Here is a 22659-nt window from a genome sequence, read left to right on the forward strand (position 1 = left end):
ATTAACAACTATCTAACATTATATGGTAATTTTAATATAACAAATTTATAATCTCGATGAAAGACATCATACTTTAAAATAATTTTTCGATTTCATTTCATGCAATTTTTCTATATTTAAATTCCTTGTTAAGTCATAACTATTTCGATTGTACTCCTTCTATTTTCGAATTTTCAATTATGGGAGAATTTTAACTAATTCATTTAATTTAAAAAAATTAGTTAATATTAATAATTATGTTTAAAATTAAAAAGTTTTGATTAAAATGTCTTTCTAATTAATATTTGTTTTTTATAATTAAATAAAGAGACATAAGATAATTTTTCTTGTATTTGAAAATAAATCAGCTATGTTTGAATGAAATAAATCTAAAGAAATTATGTTAAGTAGAGTAAATTTATTTATAAATAAATTTTACAAAATTTAAAAATTACAACTAAATTTTTTAAGATTTAAGTATAATTTAAAATTAAAATAAAAAGATAATAATGCTTCTACTAAATATATATACATTATATTAATCAAATAATTTATACTTATTTCATCAATATTTTATAATTATAATTTTAACTTTTTATAATTATAATTTTATATATTTAATAGTTAAATTGAGTTAAATTGATCAATTTAACTATTAAATATATAAAATTATAATTTAAAAAATTAAAATTATAGTTATAAATTATTAATAAATTAATTATAAAAATAATTAATATTAAAATTTGTTAATAACACATAATTGTTTGACTATTAAATTTGTAAAGTTATAGTTATAAAAAATTAAAATTAAAATTATAAATTATTAATAAAATAATTATAAATTAATTATTTAATTAATGTAATGTATATTTAACAGAGATATTATTTTTATTGTTTAATTTTAAATTACATTTAAATTTAAAAAAATTAGTTGTGATTTTTAAATTTGACGGGACTTGTTGATAAATGAATTTACTTCACGGACCTCTACGTAATTTGCCCTAAATCTAAAGCTCCTGTGTTGAAGCATCGCCCAAGAGAGACTGCCATCACTCGTAAGTCCTCACAGAAGCTTCAAGCTTTAGAAAAGACCAGGCACTTTCCTCGGGTTCGTTAGTTTCCGCGGAAGTTAGTTTGATCTGGTGCGCATTCGAAAATGTATTCAAATCATGTAGTAAAATTTTTCGCTAGCGTTGTTTTTCTATATCAGTTAACCTAGAGTATTGTTTCACTTGATGTATATTCGGAGGTTTAGGATTTCTCTGGTAGCCTGTTTCTTCTCAACTCTCTCATTATCGTTAGAGCTTTTGTTGAACAGTTATTCTAATGTCAGAGTATCACTGATTTATTGTTTAGATTTAGCAATTACATGGAAGGGATGCTTTTTCATGGCGCTAAAATTTTTGTCGGGGAAATTATATGTGCGCGCCAGCGTGCGCATGTCATGAGAGAGGAAAATGAAGCTTTTCTGTCTGTTTGACATTATCTATCAATTTTTTTTTTTTTTTTGCTTTTCTTTTCCTTCATCTCTGACCGTCCCAAATGTTTTCCTCATCAGATGGGAGAGGGGCGTCTTTGAATTAGCTTTATACTCATTATCAGGAAACTTTGGGTGTGCAGGGAGAAAGGACATATAGTAATAATAGTATAGTGTTAGTGTTTCACTTCATGTGGGACTGCGTGAAGTAGTGTGATTTTCTCTTGCATATCTTTGGTCTTGATTGATGAAGAGTATAATTTCATACTCATATTTTATGATGCTAACTAGAAACTTCTTGATTGAAATCAAACTAATTAAAGTTGATGGCATACCAATCGAAAATGATCTCAAATCTGCTTGTCATTCTTAATCTTTGCAAAGTTTAGCGGTTATAAATTTTGTTATGACCAAACCACTATTCATGTACAAGTAATTCCATTTATTGTATATTACATGGTGTAATTGGCAAAGAAAAAGGAGCTTTGAAAATCTGTCGTATTACTTTTTTTTTTTTTTTAATCCTGAACTCTTATTTCTCCTTTCATTTTGACATTTTTTTAATCTTAGACTTTCTCCCCAACTACTGTCATCTAAGATGTCAGTATATGAAGCTACCTTCTATGAGGATGATGACATTTGCTTGTGAATTTTACTGTTTAAGCACTAAATATCAGGTCCTTGAGTGAATGGCAAACCAGTCAGAGCCTTTGGTAGTTTTCTCTGATTTGTGGTTAATTTTATGCTCCGAACTTGTCAGAAATAGTATTTGGGTGGGAAGGTGGTAGTGCCTTAAAATTTGGGGTTTGTTTTCTGAGTTTTGGTTTATTGATTTCCCAAATCCAGTTATGCCACTCTCGTTTAAATATCTGAAGTGATATGTCCTTGCCTTCTAGGCTAATTCTCATTTCTTTACTCTTTCTAGCATATATTATATAACATGGATCATATTTTGAGGACTAGATGCAAGAATGGCTGATTGCTATGTCGGCCTGTGGAACCAAGCTATTAAAGCAACCCTTCTTGTTTGTAAAATTTATGCATACAATTTTTTTCTTTTGGAAATTGATTTGGTATCATCTGAGTATAATTGCTCATAATAATGTACCACGTACATCTCAAAAATTCCACCTATCATATATTAACTTACAGCATTTGTGACTGCAGTTATCCAACATTTGTGACCGCAGTTATCCCTTGAGATTACAGATATTGAAGAAAGCAAACTATGTATAAGTTTGATGATCTTTCTGTTAACTCTGAACTAGCCCCAACAAAAATACGATGCTAGGGCTGGTATATTTTAAGAAGTTAAGGAATGGATGAAAATTCACATATAACTTCTAAAAGGGAATATCTAAAAACTCTGCTTTATGCTCCAAAGCCATGATTTATTGTGTTAAATCTTTTCCTTTTTGAAATAATCATATACATTCTAAATCTTAAGAAGGTTTTATCATTTCTTTGTCTATATGACATGCGGAGTTGCTAAAAGTGTGGGAAAGTTGGTCTACCTTAGTCTTCAATTCAAATAAGTTTATTGATGTCTCATTTCTCTGTTGCTTCCTCTTTTTTGTTCTCTTGCATCGAGGTCTTACATTTCTGCTGCCATTTCAATCATAAGCTTGCAATTGTGAATGGCATACATCTATTGCTAGCCAATATCTCTGTAGATGAAAGGTTTTTGTCATTTGCACAAGACAGGTATGTTCTTGAAATTAATTTCCTTCTTTCCATTTTGCATAATCCCTTGTATTGTTTATATCTTTAATTGTTGTAAAAGTCTGAAGGTTTAATGATTTTATATCATAGTTTCTTGGTGTGCTTTTAAAATAATCAACAATACTCCTGTATTGGCACCTTAGTATTTTTTTTATCTTATAGTTTATAACTCTTTCTTTGACATATCCCTGAATGTTAGCTTAAGAGACTCTAATGTTTGAATCTCGCCATGATGTGACTATATTGTAGTTTGAGAATCATGTTGTCTAAGATATAATAAGACTACAATCACCACAGCGTAGGAGGTTTGACATGAAATGCAGATACATTTGATCACTTATTCATGTATGTTGGGATTTTTAATGAAATGAGCAGAAAGAAAACATGTTAATGCATCTCTCAGGGCTAATAACAAGCTAGGAAAATTGGCTTTCCTATTCCTCAAGAGTTTATGGATTTGGCCGAAAGCATATGAAGGAGAGAATTTAATTGGGCTATTAATGTGCTATCTCATCTTGGCAAATCAAGAGTATCCCTTTTGAACTAGAAACACTATGTAAATCAAACTTCCATCATGCAAAATTCTAAGCCTTTCTTTGTAGCTAAATTCCCTGTTCTGTTTATAGTAAACATCTATTGTTGACTCTGCAAACCCATTATATTGAACTCCAAAATGAGACTAAACCATAGTGCGATTTTTGAGGTATATAAGTGATTAGTAGATAAAAAGCCACATGTAAATGAGTCGTCTACTGCTAAAATTCAGAAAATTGACATACTAGCGAAAGAAGACCTTGGAAAGCGTTTTTGCCTTATGTAGGTGAAGAATTGATGTTATAATGAGTGATCTGTCATTATAATTTCAATTTATTTAATGTGGAAAAAAATGTCTTCCAATTTGATTGTGAAAATGAGTTGGCAATCATCAAACTTCTGACCTCTTGTTTGAAGCCTTGAAGGGGACTGTTACAATTTTAAGAGTCACTACATCTCAAAAACTGAAGTTGTTTGGAGGAGGTCTAGGGTAGTTTCCTTTTTTTTTTTTTTTGTCCTTTTCTTTTTCTTGGTTGGTATTTTGACTTATCTGTTTGACATCCTTCGCATGATTTAAGAACCGTGCTTTTTTTTTTTTCCTTTAGGTTCCCAAACCCTGTTCCTTTAAATGTCTTAGTGGTGCTTTGTAGTCCCTCTATCTTGTTGCAGGTGAAATTCATGTTGCCAAGCATCATGATCAAAAATTGCTATTGATTGCCGAAGCTAGTGCTCTACACCTCATTCTCCATTGATTAATCATTTAATCTAGCTCCTAAAGTTGGCTTGGTTTTCCCTGTTCTGGATTTACATGGACCCCATACTTCCAAGCACTCTTTCCTCTCTCGTTTAGATTCATCTGGGCACCAGCATCCTCTAGGATTTATTCAAACTCCATATTCTATAAGGTTAGTTGGGCTCCTCTATCGTTCATTGGCTCCTTTAGTGTTTCTTCAATATTCTTAGATTGTGAAGACCACCATCACGATGCATGATTGAACAATCCACATGAGAAGATATATGATGACTTGTTTCTGTTCGGACCAAATTTCATGGGATATGACAATCAGCGAAAAATCTGGAAGAGTCATCATCCATTTACTGGTCATGCTCTGATAAGTGTGACATCTTTGTGCGTGCGTGCGTGTGTGTTTTATGACTCCTCCATCTGCCATTGGGATGAAAGCGTGGCAAAATACAATCGTGTAGTATTTATTAGGATAGCATTGTTATGTTTAGAATTTTTATTGAGGTGAAAGTGAATTTCCTTTTTACACTAGAAATTTATTAAGTTGCATTTCTGATGCTGGAAATCCAGTTACCACTGCTTTAAAGAAGGATGTTTGACCGATTTCAACTAAGTAAAAGATTTAACTATTTAAGTTTAGTTTTAAGATATTTGCTACTAGGTTATGTCTACAAAAGAACCTGATAGCAAACACTAAAGGAGTTTATGAATGTTTTGCTTTGATTGTAAGCTTTGGATTGAGGAGAATGAACGTAAAGGGAAGGGATGAGAACTTCTCAACACTTTCTTTTTTTGTTTAAGATTTATATGATTATTTTGTTCCATCCATTTACTTTATATTTTTTCCAGTATAATCCATCCAAAAGAATAGTCATTTCTGCAAACTTTTCAAAACAAGCCACTGACGACATAAATCAATGTTCCTGTCCTTTGTCGGTCAGTCTCATTCGTAAATTTTGGACCAAATGATTGCAATTTTTGGTTTCTCTTCTTTCTCTGCTGTGGAGTACTTTTGGAGAAGGGTCAGATCAAGGAACAAGCCAAACTTGCAGTCCCATTCAATAAAGAAAAGAAGATTGAATTGTGGTTTTTAGGATAGATGGTATTGTTATTACGTGATTCATATTTTTTGGGATAGGATGCCTGTACTGCATGTCTGCATCACATTGTATTTCCTTTATTTATTTGTTTTATTATTATTTTGACTCGTGATATTATTCTTTTATGAGAAAGCCCGCAATCTTGAAATTTTAAAAAAGCAGATCTCGTGTAACATCTGCTAATAACTTTTCCAAGTGCGTAGATTGGGACCACGAAGGATACTGCTATACTGCATCATGGTAAGATTACCAACCACGTAAAATCATCAAAGCCATAGGGGGAAAAGAAAGAAAATACAATTGTTGTCATTTCTTGAAGTTGTTAAATACATTCTTTGTGCTAAGTCATTGTACAGAGCATTAATAGAAGTTTATTAAAATAGGTATGTCGCCAAACTTTCACTTGTATTACTTATTGTGAAGATTGCTTGTTAGCTCTTTACATACTGCAAGTTGTATGACACGTAGTATGAATATCAAGAAAATATTGTTTCTACTTTCTATACAGTTTTCCGTGAAGTGTATACATTTCACCTCGTGTTATTCTTGTGTTACATTTGTTAAAGAATATTGTATTTCTGACATCTGCTTCAATCTTTAATTTTGAGCTGAGGATGACAGAGGGTTCAATTTTCTACAATATCCAGTGTTTATTTGTAAAATAAAAGACTGATGTATCTTAATTTAAATTAGAAAGTAAAAGCTTGATATGACTGGTAACAACTGCATCAGTATCGTATCAGATAATTTTGTGGTATACCTGTTAACGTAATCCGACACACTTGACTGTAATATGAGTGAGTTATTTAGACGTTTGACATTAAAACTATGCGATATATCTTAAAAGTAACAGTAAGTTAAAGAAAAAAGCGAACAATTGAAAATGAAGGAAGTGGATTGATATATTATTTCCATTCATTCATTTATTGCTAATTTTGAAGGTGCTGTGTTTCTGTACATTTTACGTTTATGCAGATTGTGAGAAGAGAAAATGGCATTAGAGGGAATGGAGAATCAGAAAGACAGTAACAGAAAGTGAAGGTGTTGGAGAATAGATTGATTGCATTGCAGAAAAAAAAATAAAAAATAAAAGGGGTCGGTGAGGCTGCTGCCTTTTATGGTGATTTCATTTTTCAACTTTATGAGAGGTCTACTTTAGGCACAGCAAATGATTCTGTTGGAATGCTTGTGTCTGTGTGTGATATATATATATATATATATATATATTATGGAAAAGCATGATGATGTAGCATTTGGTCCCATTTCACATGCTTGTTTGTGTGGATGTGGATAACAAAGAACAATAATTATTGTGAGGACGTCATCTCATGAATTGTGGATGATGATTACATATGATTTTGCATCAGTATGGATCACTTTGGAAAGATTGGGTGGTTCTAATTTGGCCTAACAACAATTCTGTACATGATAGCAACTTTCTTTTACTTCATCCATTTCCCTCATATCCCTTTACTCCTGCCAAGTAGCTTCCAAGTGGACAAAGTGTGCAATCAATGTGAGGTCTTTATTTTTTTTTTTTTCTCCCTCCCTTTTGGGCAAGAGAGGTGAGGGGTTGTTAAAGTGTATGGTGCCATATCATGTTCATTTTTTCTATAATAAAAGGTGGAGCCTTAATAAAACTTTTGGAGCCTAGGAGATGGTTGCCATTACTATTTATTGAGTTTTTCTTGGTTGTGACGTTTTAAAAAATTATTGTGATCCTATTACAATACTTCCTCGCATCTATTTTTTAATTCCTCCAGGATATCTCCTGCATCCAATGTCAAAGACTAATCCCTCAGGGTATTAGAGTTCTATTTAGATTTGAGAATTCAAGTAGGTCGGATTTATTTGGACTCAACCTGAATAAACTTGAACTTGACCAGGCCTGACTCCTTGAAAACTTAAATGACCAAGCTCGGTTTGAATTCCTTCAAGCTTCGGGTCACATGAATATTTAAATTTTATTTTTAAAATTATTTTTTTGGATACTTTAATGATGTATAAGATCCAAAAATATAGTATTTTAATATAAAATGACCTAAAATTTAAAAAATTAATTAACATTTATTATATTTTATATATTTTTTAAAAATATATTTTTTTATTCCAGTAAATATTAGGGATTTTTTTTTAAGCCAGACTTTAATTTTTTTCGGATGGGTTTAGGCTAGTCTATCAGGTTTGGCCTGAATTACCAACTTTAATTCTATTTAAGAATTTGGTCTCTTCTAATAAATGTCCTTTCATACACATGTTTAGGAATTGAATGTTGGTCATATTCTTAAGAAACCTAGATGGAATCATTCATGTCGCAACTTGTTGGTTTCCTCCCGTTTTTTTTTAAATTACTGTTTATCAATCACCTCACACATTAAAGAATTTAGTTAAAATCGGTTAATATTATTTACATCTTTGAAATATTTTTTTGAAAAATATTGATAATCTAATTAAACAGCTCTATAAAAAGAAAATAAACGGGCACTATCTCATTCTAAAGATAAGCAAATGATTTATCCTCTTTTTATCCGAGGATTTATCTTCCAACGCAGGTTCAAGTTAGAAGTCATCCCTTGATTTAGAAGATAGGATATTGTAACCGCTCCAATTGAATAGGAATTAAATCTTATAAATTGAGGACATATTCCAAATAAAGACGACTATTTCCGCAAGAAAAAAAATTATATTTTCATAAAAAATATATTATTTCAAAGATAAATTTATTTCCTTGAATGGAAGCTAATTTGGACAATAATTAATTAGAAATGATTTATTTAAACGTTGAGCTTCTAAATCATTACCTAACATCAATTGGATCAGAGGCATGCTTGTGACATATCACGTGTGAACTATGGGCTGCTTTGTTTTCTCATGGGCCCCAAATAAAGCCCAATGTACCCTGATGGAATGATTGACTCAGTGTGAGCAAGTCGTTTTATGTGATGAAATCTAACCAAGTGATTTCACTGTAACAGAAAGTATTGGGGAAAAAAATTATTTTCATTTTCATTTTTTATTTGTGTAATAATTCAATTATTTATTTAATTTTAAAATTATGTTAATCTGTTGTGCTTGGAATGATATGCAACCATACTGACAAATGACAATTTTCTTTACGCCTTGACAACTGAGAAAACATTTGCATCACATTTCCATGCTTTATTTTATTGTCCTTTTAAGTTTATGATGTAATCACAATTGAAAATACGTTGACCACTTCATAACTAATGACACTTATTAACTCATTTATGTAACCATTAATTAATTTTGACTCCCCATAGAAATCAAATTCAAATCCTACTTCTAAAGCTAAAAAAAATATAGAAATAAAATTGGAATTTGACAGCCAAATTTGACAAGAAATAAAATACCAATTACTCAAATTGCAGAAAATTGCACCCAGCAATTATAATTACGGTCATTAAAAAAAATTACAGTCAATGGATCTGACATTTTGATAACAAACAAAAACAAGACATGCTTCTTGTGTTTTTTTTGACCAAAATTTATGGTTCTTCTTTATTACTTTGAAAGAGACAAGAATCATTGACACATTTGTTTTCATAAGGAACACGACACTTAACTTTGTAAAAGGTAGAGTTGCCCATTCTCATGCAAATTGCTTTCCCATGTTATTTCATCACCACCTAATTTTGTTATTTATCTTCTTAATTAGTTTAAAAACGACAACTTTACAAGTATCTTAAGAATACTTTAATACCTTCATTTAACATGGCTGTGCATCTCAGAATTCAAGCCAAAAATTTTATAATAAGTTGATTCCACTCTTTCAATTGCGCAAACTAAGCGCTATCTTTGTTGTAACATTAATATCATATGTTGATTGTATCAAAAAAAAAAAATCATGTGCTGATCATTCGAAACATTAATTAAGGTAGTGCATACTTAAATTCTTTTATACTAATAATATGTACTTTCTTGTTCAATCTTTTATACATTTTGTATTGGTATATGAATAAAGTATATGTTTCTAAATAAAATATTAATATCACTAATTATTAATTTGATGACATTGATTTTTTCGTTGCTGATCATATCTTGAAAGAATCTCCGTAATCGCAGTCAACAAATTTGAACCCACTACGCAGCATTTTTATTTGAAGATTTGTATTCAATGTCCCCTCAATTAACTTGTCTTTGCCATCTTGATTTGACTTGTCATAAACCAGTTGATTAACCTATATATATATATATACATATATAAAGCTAATTTTTTATGACCCTTTTTGTTTATATTCAATCTCAGCCTCTTCTTTATCTTTAGCTTTTTTCTCATTCTTCGTTTAATTTTGTATGACAAACTAGCAATTTGACCCTTCAATTTGAGTCAAGTCTCTTAATTTTTTGTTCTTCTCAATCAAATTTTGTGGCCTGAATCAGTTCATTCCTGCAGATAGTTTTTTTTCCTTTTATAAAAAGAGAGATAGGAGCTTTTTTAGAATTTAAAATTGTGAAATTATATTTTGATCACATGCTCATAATTATATTCTGGGAATAATAAACAGCTTTATTCCAAATTCCCACCGAATCAGTGACATTCTCACTCTTTCTGCATTCATGCATGCACGTGCTATAATTAATAAATGCAAGTGTCTTCTTTTCGCCACCTATTATTTATATATTAGCATTTTTTATGTTGTTGATGATGATGATGATGTTATCATGGAAGCTAATAAGTAATAGTCAGTTTTATCTAGAAAAATCCATTATATACTCATCAATCAGGATTAACCCCGGGGGGGAGTGTGTGTGTGTGTGCAGCACTCTCTCTAGCTTTTCCATCCGATTATTTATAAATAGTACGATTTCCTATATATTTCATACGAGTATAAGATTTTATTAAAATAGTAAAAAATATTAAAAATTGTAATTAAGCTTGAATACAATCATTATCAAGTTTTAAGGATATGTTATAAAATCTTAAATAAACTATAATTTTGAAGTAACTTTAGATGTTAAATTTAATAATAATTTTATTAAAATATTATAATAAATTTGTTTTGATGCATCTATCTTGTATATATCTAGTAATACCATTCCATGTCATGTTCAATTAGAGATAATTGTTCTCGCAACATGATTTTTTTTCCATTTATAACATTCAAATTCATGACCTTAAAAGGTATCAATTCGAGATAATTATTCTCTCAACATAATTATATAGTAAATTTTTAAAACACCAATATAAAATATAGAATTTACAGTAAATAACGCTATTGTTAAGCTATGAAAAAATGTCTCATTCCGCAAAGTCTATGCATTGTATGGGAATCACATTAATTAATTTGATAGAAATTAAGTGTCACCTTTAAAATTAATTATACAGTTTTACTACTATTAAACATAATTTTATTAATTAGGTTTGGTGGGTCGTTGAAATAAGGGGCTCATATGTATGTTTCATAGGATGCTATATGCTTATACATGAAAAGCGGAAATGGCAAAGAATCTCTTTTGCTGGTCCACAATTTCTCCCTCCTTTTCTGAAGTATGTATATACTTTTTCATTATTTTCAAAACTAATTAATACCAAGGTTTTTATGGTGCTAATTAACAAATTAAGCAATGGTATATTAATTGTGTTGTTAATCAATAATGTTGTTTTATTTAAAGAATATTACTTCTGTCAAGGTTCAATGCTTTATATACTATGTACTATTAGCATTTCACAAATTCGACTGATTTCCGAAATTGGTCAAATTAACGAGAAAATGAGCAAAACCTTAGGGAACAATTCAAATAAATTAATTTCATTTCAATATAATATATTAATGTTATGGATGTATAATTTAGTTGTTACCATGCAAGTGTTAATTAACTCTCATTTTCAAACTAACTGAGTTTAAATATTCTCTCAAATTTAAAGAAATGTATAGGAGTATATAGTAGATGTGTTGTAGAGAGAATAAGTTTCACAAACCCCTCTCTTCTTTCATTTGCGTTCTGGGATTTGAATTATTATCAATATATGATGAAGAGAAATAGATATAGAGAAGCTAATTAATCGATATTTATATATATTAGCACAAACATAGTATCATCTATCGATAAACATCTTAGTTCGAAAAAATCTATGATCATTTTCTCTCAATATATATCTCGAAAAAGATAATTTTTATTATTGACGGTGCCTTCTCCTTGTCGTCATAAAAAAAAAAAATCCTCTTATTTACTATGTACTCCCTGTAATCTTTTATACAAAGCTGATCCATTGAGAAAAATTACAGCTTAAAAATAAGTCACAAAGAAAACAGGTGCAAAATAGTAATTCAACTTATCTCAAACTCTATGCAAATAGAAATAGGCTAGTGTATGGTTGTGTTTATAAATCATTTTTTTAATTAAAATTAAATAGAACTTTAAAATTTATTAATTCTGTTTAAAAAATTAATATTGTCTTACCTGATAAAAAATTAATAATATAAACTTTGCACATATTTAGTATACATAATTTCTTTCACCATTATTTAACAACGTGTTATGTAAATGGAATAAAAAAAAATTCTCTCACTCTCTTAAATATCACATGAAAGAGTATAGTTGTGGTGTAAATTAAATACCTTAAGGAGACGATATGAATTGAAATTCGAAACCCACTTTTTTTGATAAGATAAAGGAAAGGAAGGGGAATGATGTGGCTGGAGAGTGGGGGGACATCGTGCCTTGATCATTTAAGGAAAGAGCCTTAACTAAATATTAGTTGCCCAATGTTTCATCTACATCGATCCCCTCAAACTTCAGTGGACCCTATACATAATTACTAAATAACATAAATAAATGTCTTTATAGAATGAAGGAGAATCAAAGTAAATATCATGGAAGTAAAAAAATACCACTTTCCTCTCTATCCCAAATTATAACATACTTTTTAGAGAGATTTAACATATCAAAATATAATACACCTTAAAAATATTAAAGTTTTATTAAATAAGTTTATCATAATACTATTATTTCTCTTCCTATTTAATTCTCATCAGTTATTGCTCTTTCTTTTACATATATTAAATAAAGGATATTTTTAAAAATTTTTATTTTTATTTTTAAAAAATAAGTGTATTTAATAAGATTCGTTGACATATAAAATTTTATCTACACATATTTTATAATTTAAAACAAAGTGAGTATTTAAGTCTTTAACATAAGGCAAAGTTAACAAACTTTGCACTTATTAAGAAATGCTAGTTATATCCTTGAAATTATTAAAAAAAAATGTAAGTTTTCAATTGTTTCATTCTTTGTAATTAATAAGTAATAACTATAATAAATTATTGTTTAGAAATTGAAATGACAATTAATAAAGAAGGGATAAAATTAGAAAAAAAGAAAGCATTAATTATTCTAATTTCATTTTATATTTAGAAGGAAAAAACTTTCAATCGTATGGGAACACATACGATTGACAACATGCGGGACAACGTGAGGCCTCCCAAAATAACAGTGCTTGGAATCTCTCTTCATCATCATCTGCTCTTACTACCATATACATTCCCATTGTTACATATAATCATTAATTATATAAGTGTGGGTATTATAAGGAGGAGGTTATAATTAAAAGTGAAAGCTGCTGTACGAAGAAAATGATATAGAGAGAGAGAGAGAGAGAGAGAGAGAGAGAGCATCATATTAGGTCATTCTGACATGTATACATATTCTTATCAGATTTTGGAATATCATGGAGCCAAATATTGAACACACAATTCCACATAAAATCATGGAGATTCTATTTTTTTGACTTGGAATTCGTAGAAATTCTTCAAATCTAGGCTTGACGTGGGTCACTCCCTAACATAATATTAACTGGTCCAAACAAATCATTACAACAAATAATATCCCAAAAGTGAAAACATCCACATCCACTTAGTGCCCCCAAATTTCAAATCCTTCAATTTCGGGATCACTCACTCGTACAACTCTATAACCCAACCTTCAACAAAACTTCACGTGCTTTACAGTATAAATATAAATCTAATAACCTTAATTTTATTTTCTCATATATATGCCTCAATTATTTCAACCTTGAGTCAAATATAAATCTACTCGGTGACACAGCCAAGACTTCAAGGTGTGTAGTGCAAAACATTAACATAGAGGTAGGTAGATCAAAATCTATACATCAAATTTATGATTTTTCCTGAAGCGCAGGCGAGTATCTGCCCCCTCAACACCATGTGGCTTTGCCATTGTTTTCATTGCCTCTGATTCAATTTATAAGTTATTTTTACTATGTTTTTTTATCAAAAATAATGAAAACTTTACAATTTATTAACTCTGTTTAAAAACTTAATCAATTTTTAAATTTTTCTTATTAAATATATACACACTTTAATAATATACTCTCTCTTTTGGTAAAAAAAAACCAATATACTCTCTCCGCCTTAGTTTATAAGAAAATTTTGGAGGTGATTTAATTTGGTGTCCCAACATATAAGATAATTCGAAAAAAAATAAGATTTCATTAAATGTATTTTCCAATATTACCGTTCCCTCATTATTATACTCTCTCTCTCTCTCTAAGGTTATTAAATGAAAAGTATTTTTAATTACCTTTATTGGTCCAAGTAATTTTACAAATAGGGATGAAGGGAGTAGGGTAAAAGGGAAAAGTTTGTAACAAAAAGTCAATAACATGCCTTATAAATATGACCAAGAAAATCATTCTATCTTTACCATGTAAATAAGACCAAATGGAGCTTACATATATGCCTTATTTTTCCCCAAGCCATTTTATATAATTAATATTGGTCGTGATCAAACAAAATATATACTCCCTTCATTTTTTAATGTAGGAGACATTGTCACATGGTATTTTTATTTTGTATAAACAAAATTACTTATTTTAAAAAGAATTTATAATAATTTTCCTAAATTACTCCTCAAATCATTATTTTTATTCGCAAGAGAAAACATTAATGTGAACTTATTTGATTAAGTACAAGGGTATTTAGTTTAGTTTTTTATTTTCAACAATAATTATTACACTTAATCAACTTTTTTAGGTTATGTGAATTGGTTATTTTTTCTAATATTAAAAGGACTACAACCGGAGTATTAATTTGAAAGGAAATGGCTGGTTATGAATAGAGGAATAAATGAAGATAGAGAGGGGGAGGTTTACATGGATGTGTGTGACGAACTTTATTCGAGAATGGTAAGCAAGACCTTCTTGGGTGTAGCAAAAGCCGATCCAAACAGCCTCATCAGATTCCTTGCTTTCAACATCATCCAATTCCCATTTTCAAATTCTCTGCGTTTCTCTCTTTCTCATGTGCCCTTCGAAGTTTCTAATTCCATCATATATGCATATCTTCACCCTATTTCACATCTTGTCCCTCCTTCATTCATTTTCTTCCCTACAACCTTATATATTGTCACCTTTTCCGCTTCAATATATATATATATATATATATAGCAAAAAACTGCAGTTATATATAAAGCCACGTTCATCTAAACCTTGTTGCTTGAGAAGCTTTATAAGAAAATTAATGTTTATAAATTTAAATGATTATTTATAAACCTCACTCATTTACGAGGTTTTCTAATTGATATGAAACTCGTAATAACGTATTTATTGTTTAGAGTAGGGTTGTGATATTGTGATGGAACACGATCCATGCTTGTAGAAGATATTTATAAAATGATTTGGATCTTCTGAAACTGATGTACAAGTTCGATGACATGAGTGAAGAAATATGGCAAATTTGAGAAGAATGTAGGAAAAAAAATAATTCGGATTTTCTGAAACAGATATTTATAAAATGATTTGTGTTTTCAGATATTTATATTTAATGTCGGAGATCCTATCTCAAACGAGATATATTACTTCTAATTAAAAAAAAAACACCTCCACACGATAAAAAAGGGAGGGAAAGAGAAAGTCGAGAGGGGATGTGAGAAGAAGGAAGATTCTTTCATGTTGGACCAACAATGAACCGTTAATAGCGCGCGCGCACTCATACATACTAACATTCATGTGTATGATAATATTAATATATAAAATATTAGAAATAGAATGTTCAAAGCTGCAAGTTTCCAAGTGGCCTTGCTCCGAAGCGCGTGCAACATTCATCCACTCGCGTGGACCCCGGTCCACTCTCTCTGTCTCTGTGGTCTCTGGCTCTGCTGCAACGTACAGATACTGACAAAGCACTCCCTTGTCTTCTTTCTTTGTTAGACTGACACGCGCTCACGCGCCTGAATGTCTGCGAAATGGTCAGACTCTCCTGCCTTCCATGTCAGCTTCTGTCCCTGATTTTGTGGTATTAATACTGTCACCAACACTTAGATTGCTTCCTAAATTCTATGTTCTTCCTTTGACCCCCCCGAAAGATCTTCTCTTTCAAATACACTTCGTCTTCGTATTTGACTGATTTTTCCATCAGTACAGTACACTAATTCTTTCACTACATACTCTATTATATCCCACAAAATAATGTCTGTTTTCATTTCAAGAATTTTCTTGGCGCAACACACCTGTATTGAAATTGAAAAACCATATACAACCATGGTTGCTTGATTAACTAGCTGAGAGTTGATCCAGCTTGATCAAGGGTTTCAAATTAATTCAAGCTATAGGTATGTAACAATGATTAAGTTCTCGATAAGAGGCATATCATTTAAAGAGATGCCCACCAAATATCAACTATATTAGTTTAGATTAAAGACTTGAGATATCATAGCAAAAGCAAAAAATAAAAAGTGAAAAATGAAATCTAGACAACAAATGCAAACATATATAATTAAGCTGTGTTTTTTTCTTGAAAATCTGAGGGTTAGTGTGAATTTGCTTTCAAACATACGAATACTACTCTAGTTTTATTTATGAGTCACTTTATTATATTTCATTAAAATTAAAAAAATTTTTAAAATTCACAAACTCCATCTAAAAATTCAATTAGTTTTTAATTTTACTTTTATTGCACCAATAATGACATATTCTCTTACTAATATTTAATGGAGGGTAAAAGAAAAAAATTTTGATAAAAATTTAAGAAAAAATATAATTATTAGTCCTCATAATTATATCAAGTTTTGTTTTTAATTCTTATAGTTTTTTTAAATTTTTAATTCTTATAATTTTAGTGTTAATGAATGAAAACATTGAAAAAAGCTACATGAATTAAAAGTAGAATCCAATGAAATTATAGTATCAATCATTTTTTTAATTTAGTGATGTAACTTATAAATAAAATAAAAAATCTTGTCTCTTGCCTTATAAATACGATTGAAGAAAATATAATAAATTATGTAATTACATCAAGTATTAAAAATTGAATTTTTTAAGACATTGCTTCAAAACTTAATAATCAAAATTATAATTAAATTGAGATTAAATCAATTGTAAAAAAATATTTTATTGGAGTGGTCAAAATACTGATTAAATGTTCAAATATTTAACCAATCAAATTGACCTGATTTCAAGAGCATAAAATAAACAAAATGGCAAACGCAAGAAATGGGATGGTACAGGAGGAAGTACCGTAGCATTCTTTATTGGGTTTAGGAAATGAGTTGAAAACTCCCACACAGGAAAAGAAAGAACGTCCAAGAACATGATGAAAACAATGATGATGCTTATCTCGAAAATTAATATTTAAAAAATGTAGGAACTGTACTATATATGATCACAAGGTTTTCTCTGTTGGGCTGATTTTGGGGTCGCCATTTTGTCGTCTTTTTATGTTCTTTCTCTGACTCTGTCATCATTAAAACCACGAAGTTAGGCAATGTCTCCTCTCTCTCTCTCCCCCACCGGACGAACATTCTCATATTATTACAAAATCATTCTCTCTCTCTCACAAACACATGCCACCACATGTGGAAGTAAAATATTTCTTCAATGATTCTATATCAGTCTTCACATTAATCATAGTTCCAAGTAATCTCTCCACTGATCAAGGTGGATATGTTAGCTGAAAGCGGTTTACACCGCTAAATTTATTAATACATTAGGAAGCTAAATGAGATTTGCATCTCCATTGGGAATATATAAATTTAATCATGCATGCATTCATATATATATATATATATATATCAGAAGTGAGAATTTTCTTGAATGACTACAATTGCTCAGTGAAGGTAGCTAGATACGTCTAGGTTTGGCTGCGCAAGCTGAAAAATCACAATCATCGTCAAATTCTTGATGATATGGATTGGTGATTTACTGTTTTTTTTATTACCGTGGAAAACTGGACCTCGATCGATATTAGACATTCAAAATTGATTCTGTTGAGTTTATTAACATGATAATCTGATGTGATTAAGTTCTTTTTTTGACCAGGATATGAATTAAAGTTTATTAGCATGTATTAACTGCTTTTGGAGACAAAAGAGGCGGAACTCAACATATATAATTTTACTAATCAATATTTGCTGCACATAATGAAAAGCTCTTTATAGTGTGAAAGATTATCGACGAGAGGATAAAATATCTTTTCATGATGTTAACATTTCTTCACATCTCATTATATTGAACTCTACACAACTTTATTTGTCCAATATTTATTTGATCGAATATTTCAGTGTTTAGATATTAGAAAAGATACATCTAGTTTGTTTTATGCAAGAGTACATGATTGACGTTAAATAAAATTATATATGAAATAGCTCATTCAAATCTGAGTGACATATTTGGAAACAATAATGACAAGAAGGACCTTTTGAGCTAGTCGTTAGGGTTTGTCATTAACTACGAGGTCTCAATCTACTATTTGTGACCGATTGTTCAAATAATTGCTCGAGATTAGCTAAATTGACTCTGAAGTAATCATTATGTTAAGCAACACCTAATTGAAACTGCCTTGTTGGTTGTTGAATTAAAGAAGACAAATAGCTTGCTAGGTTTAATTAATTATCATTCGATCAAATCGAGCCAACATAAATACTTAATCCTTCGTTCTCACTCCATAATTAGTAAAGACCAAAGACACACATTATTAGTTAACTTTTCCAGTTCAAGAGAGAACATTGAATTTGCATTAGTCAATAAAGTGTTACTTAGATTGGTTTGCTTTAGTTAGAAAACATATAGTTAACTGCGTGGAATCACATTTTAAGATGACAGCTTATTAAATTAACTGATAATAAAAGTTAATTCATTTTGTATGAAAAAAGCAATTCGAATCCAACACTTTTCAATATAAAACCATACTATATATCATGACGATAACGAAAATTGTTGTTTTGAAACATGTTCCAAAGATGGTAATAAGGTTTCACAATGAGGAAAATCATCATAAAGAAATATATAATCGCTAACTGAATCTTATGATAAATATTTCAGAGATGGTTATGCATGCATATGTCTTGATGATAGCATCTGTTATGAGTTTTACACAGGAAAGTCTCACAATAAAAATAAGGTTTATAAGTTCAAAAAATTCTCCTGCAAAATAAACTATCTTTTAGGGTGTGTTTTCTCTGACTTTGTATTAATAACATTTATATCTTTTTATGAGAGGTTGATATTACAAAAAGAGCATCTCACAAAGAATTCAGACCGACAAGAAGGCTCACAAATGAGGGTGCATTTTATGAGTTCCACATATAATAATGTTTATAAATTTAAAGGATTCTTTCACTTACATAGGTTAGTCTTTTAAAATGAGTTATCCTCGTCAGCATCACGAACAAAGAGGTTTAAGGGAATTATATTAACTTTCTAAAAGACAGAAAAAACAGAAAATCCAATTTTCAATGGAAGAAAACCAAAGCTTTCTACTATATATATACGAGCACATCTGTATGAAGAATATCCGTAGTTAATAAAAAAGACATAAACTTAGTTTATTAATTAAGCCTTTCTTTGACCACCACCGTATATAATAATTTCACTCTCTATTGACAACTGAAACAACAGCTACAATTAATTAAGCAATACTTGGAAGCTAAATTTGACCAAGTAATTAACCACGGTCTTCATAAGAACATAACTTATGAATTCATCATCATCAACCGCCAAAATTAACTTGATTGATAAAATAAAATGCACGATATAATTCAGTTTAACACAAATCCAGTCTTCAATCTCCATAAAAACGTAATGTAATGTCTATGGACTATGATATATCTTTTATATATATATATATATAGGCCTGAGGGTGATCTTCATTGCAACATATTCTCTCCCCCAAATCAATGCAAGAAACATTTCACCATCACCAGTGATCTAGCTAAGCAGATGTCACCGACGATCTTAATTTTCATAATTCTGTTAATAAACTCACAAATTCATCATTCTAGTAATTAGTAAACATAATCTCATGCAAGCAATCTAAACCTATGAGAAGGAAAGAGATCATAAAGAAAAACATTTAAAGATCATAAGTAAAAGAACTATAACATATCCCTAGGGTTCTCATCATTTGGTTTGAAATAAGAAACAAAGTACTCATCCATTATCATCCCCAGAATTGCTCATCATCATCATCATCATGATGCTGGCCAACTCCCAGAAGGATTTTCAGATGAAACTTTGTTGTGGAAGAAGTTAATAAGTAAAAAAGTGGAAGCCACACTAACAAAAACAAGAAGCTTCACAAAGAGCTGAAATTATCTATAGCGGATTGCTAGTAGCTGAAGATGAGCTAAATCCAGAAAGATCAGTCCAAGCAGAAGTAGAACCACCAGTACCCCAATACTGCTCACTTCCCAGTTGGAATTGCCTTGACAAATTCATCTCCTGATTATTATTGTCCTCCATTTTCACCGAAGCCAGCTGAGTTATCACCCCGGATGTTGTTGGTGACGCCTTTGGCCGGAGACTCATGCTGCCGTATCCCAGTCCCTCTCCGGCAGTGCCACCTTCAAACGAGTACAATCCAGGTGAACCTTCCAGTCCAGCCAAGAAGGGAAATTGCTGTGTTTGCGGCACCGCCATTGCTCCAAACCCGGAGCAAACAAGATCGACCCGCTGCTGCTTCCTCCGGCGGCAGCGGTGCTGCCACTTCCTCCTCCACCTAAAGCACTCCCTATTTGGAAGTTTAAGTCGCCGATTACTCCACCCATTGGAGCTGAAATTGCGTTATAGTTTACGCCGTAGTTTAATCCCATGTCACCGGCAGCAGCGAAATCAGCGAGTAACGGAGACATAAATCTGAGCTGTGGCGCATGAGGGGCCAGGCCTATTATGTCGCCGGCGGAATTACTGTTAGAAGAAACGGAGTTGGTGGAACTTGTGCTCCCAGCTTGACGATCTGAACTCGCCGGTGACTTGGAGCTGCTTCCTTTGCTTCTCTTGTTCCTCCGGCATCCCCCTCCGACAGGTACATTCCTCAGAGCGCCGCCACGGGTCCAGTACCTCCGACAAGTCTTGCAGAAGTGACGAGGCTGAGAGAGGCTATAGTTGTTGAAGTAGCAAAACTTGGTGTTGGTAGATTCACATCTGGGACATTTCAGAGCAGCCTCCGGCATGGGTATGTTCGCCATCCTGGCTCGATCAGCCATGGAACCAGGCCTGATCGAACCCGTACCTCCCGCTCCATGAGGCTGCGGTGGAGGCAGCGAAGGCGGAGGCTGTGGCGGCGAAAGAAGCTGCTGCTGCGGCTGAGAGCTCGTACCGCCGGCGAGATTGCCCGTATGATGATGATGATGATGAGGCTGCTGCAGTAAGAAAAAAGGAAGGAAACAAAATAAGAGAAAAAGAAGAAGGAAACAAAGAGATCGATGGATGAATCAAATATCTGGTATATTCAAGACGAAGGAGGTATAAACAAAAGCAAGAAGAATATTTATCTTTTGAAAATTGTTTGCTTTTGGGACAAATTAAAGAAGAATGAGAGAAAAAGGAACGAAGACATGAAGAAGAAATTGAAACGCTTGAAGATACCTGTTGCTGCCAGTTGGCTGGATCAAGATAAGGAGGGATTGAAGTGAAAACCATGGCTGTGGAAGGATGATTCCTCTCGAAGAGCTTTCTCTTTTGTAAAGGTTGGCGGGTTCTTTGGGAGATAGTAAGATAGATAGTGGAGAATCACAGATGAGTAGTGGAGGTTGCAGGATTGATAGATAGATAGAGAGAAGAGAAAGAGAAAGAGAGAAAGCAAGAAAGAAACAAGAGGAGCAAGGATTATAAATAAAGGGGACGCCTTTTTAAGTATTTATATTTATTATTATTTATCATCCTCTTTTTTTTTTTAGTTTCTTGTCCATTATTACCTCTCTCTCCCGCTCTCCCCCGTATAACACTCTTTTTGTTTTATTACTTTTTAGGGCTTTGAGAACTGAGAGGTGATGTTTCTTAACTAATAAGCTTCTTTTGATGCTCTGTGCAAAGCACTGTGCTTGAGTATAAATAAACCAGATTAGTAGTTCTTCTTCTGACATTTTCAATTGCTTTATGATTGATATGTTAAACTGGTGTGCAATAAAAGGACAAAATTTGTCCAAGACTATTTTCACATAGCTAAGAAACTAGCACAAACTTTTTTTCATATGTCAAATTTGAACATTGTTTGGATTCAATTAAGAGTAATTCTTTTAAGAATGTTTTTTGTATTCATACAAACTTGTATTTAAATAGATATAATTTATTTTACAAGGATCAAAGCTTGTGGGTGTGCAAGGCTTTATATGAATATATGATTATAATATTTGTTGTGTTATTTGGAAGCTAATGTCTAACTAACATTTTAAATAAGGTGAGAGTGTTTTTAGAAAAAAATATTTAATTATCTGTGTACTTAGAAACCAATTTTATTCTTTTCATTTTTATTAGATAAGGATATATAAAACATAAACTAATTAACAAAAAATACAAGGTAGCCCTATTACAGCCTTTTGAACTTTGGTCCCATGATCACTTTTCCCTATCGCAAATGATGAGAATATTGTTCATTTACTTTTATAACATAGAAGAAGTGAAGATAATTTACATTATATATATGTGCCTGAGTGTATATTTTTTTGACAATCAGTTACATTAACAAAGAGAATATTAGGTGTAATTGATCTTCAAGCATGTGGGAACAACCTACTTAGTGTGATTTACTTTTGAATATATAGAATGATAAGCTAATAAAGTTGAAGAATGAATATTAATGTGTGATGCAGATACTGGTGTTTATATTTTATATATATATATATAT

At 31.1% G+C, this 22659-nt stretch overlaps 1 protein-coding gene and 1 long non-coding RNA gene across 3 annotated transcripts; one reads left to right on the forward strand and one right to left on the reverse strand.

Annotated features, from left to right (window-relative positions):
• Window positions 1-990: 990 nt before the first annotated feature.
• LOC129288274 (uncharacterized) lies at window positions 991-7007 on the forward strand. 2 transcript variants are annotated; one of them, XR_008587973.1, is made up of 3 exons: window positions 991-1121; window positions 3081-3160; window positions 4363-7007. It is a non-coding gene; the product is annotated as an uncharacterized LOC129288274 (long non-coding RNA). The 2 variants fall into 2 exon arrangements; XR_008587972.1 differs by having other exon boundaries at window positions 991-3160.
• Window positions 7008-19874: 12867 nt separating this feature from the next.
• On the reverse strand, window positions 19875-21612 carry LOC129288824 (dof zinc finger protein DOF5.1-like). The gene is given in 3 exon segments (XM_054925589.1): window positions 19875-20446; window positions 20449-21175; window positions 21402-21612. Coding segments are annotated over 3 exon segments (1098 nt in total). The 5' UTR covers window positions 21456-21612; the 3' UTR covers window positions 19875-20129.
• Between the last annotated feature and the right edge of the window lie 1047 nt (window positions 21613-22659).

Source organism: Prosopis cineraria, unplaced genomic scaffold, assembly GCF_029017545.1.
Source record: "Prosopis cineraria cultivar Desert tree isolate PC_DT_omini unplaced genomic scaffold, ASM2901754v1 PC12, whole genome shotgun sequence".
Classification (NCBI taxonomy): Eukaryota; Viridiplantae; Streptophyta; class Magnoliopsida; order Fabales; family Fabaceae; genus Prosopis; species Prosopis cineraria.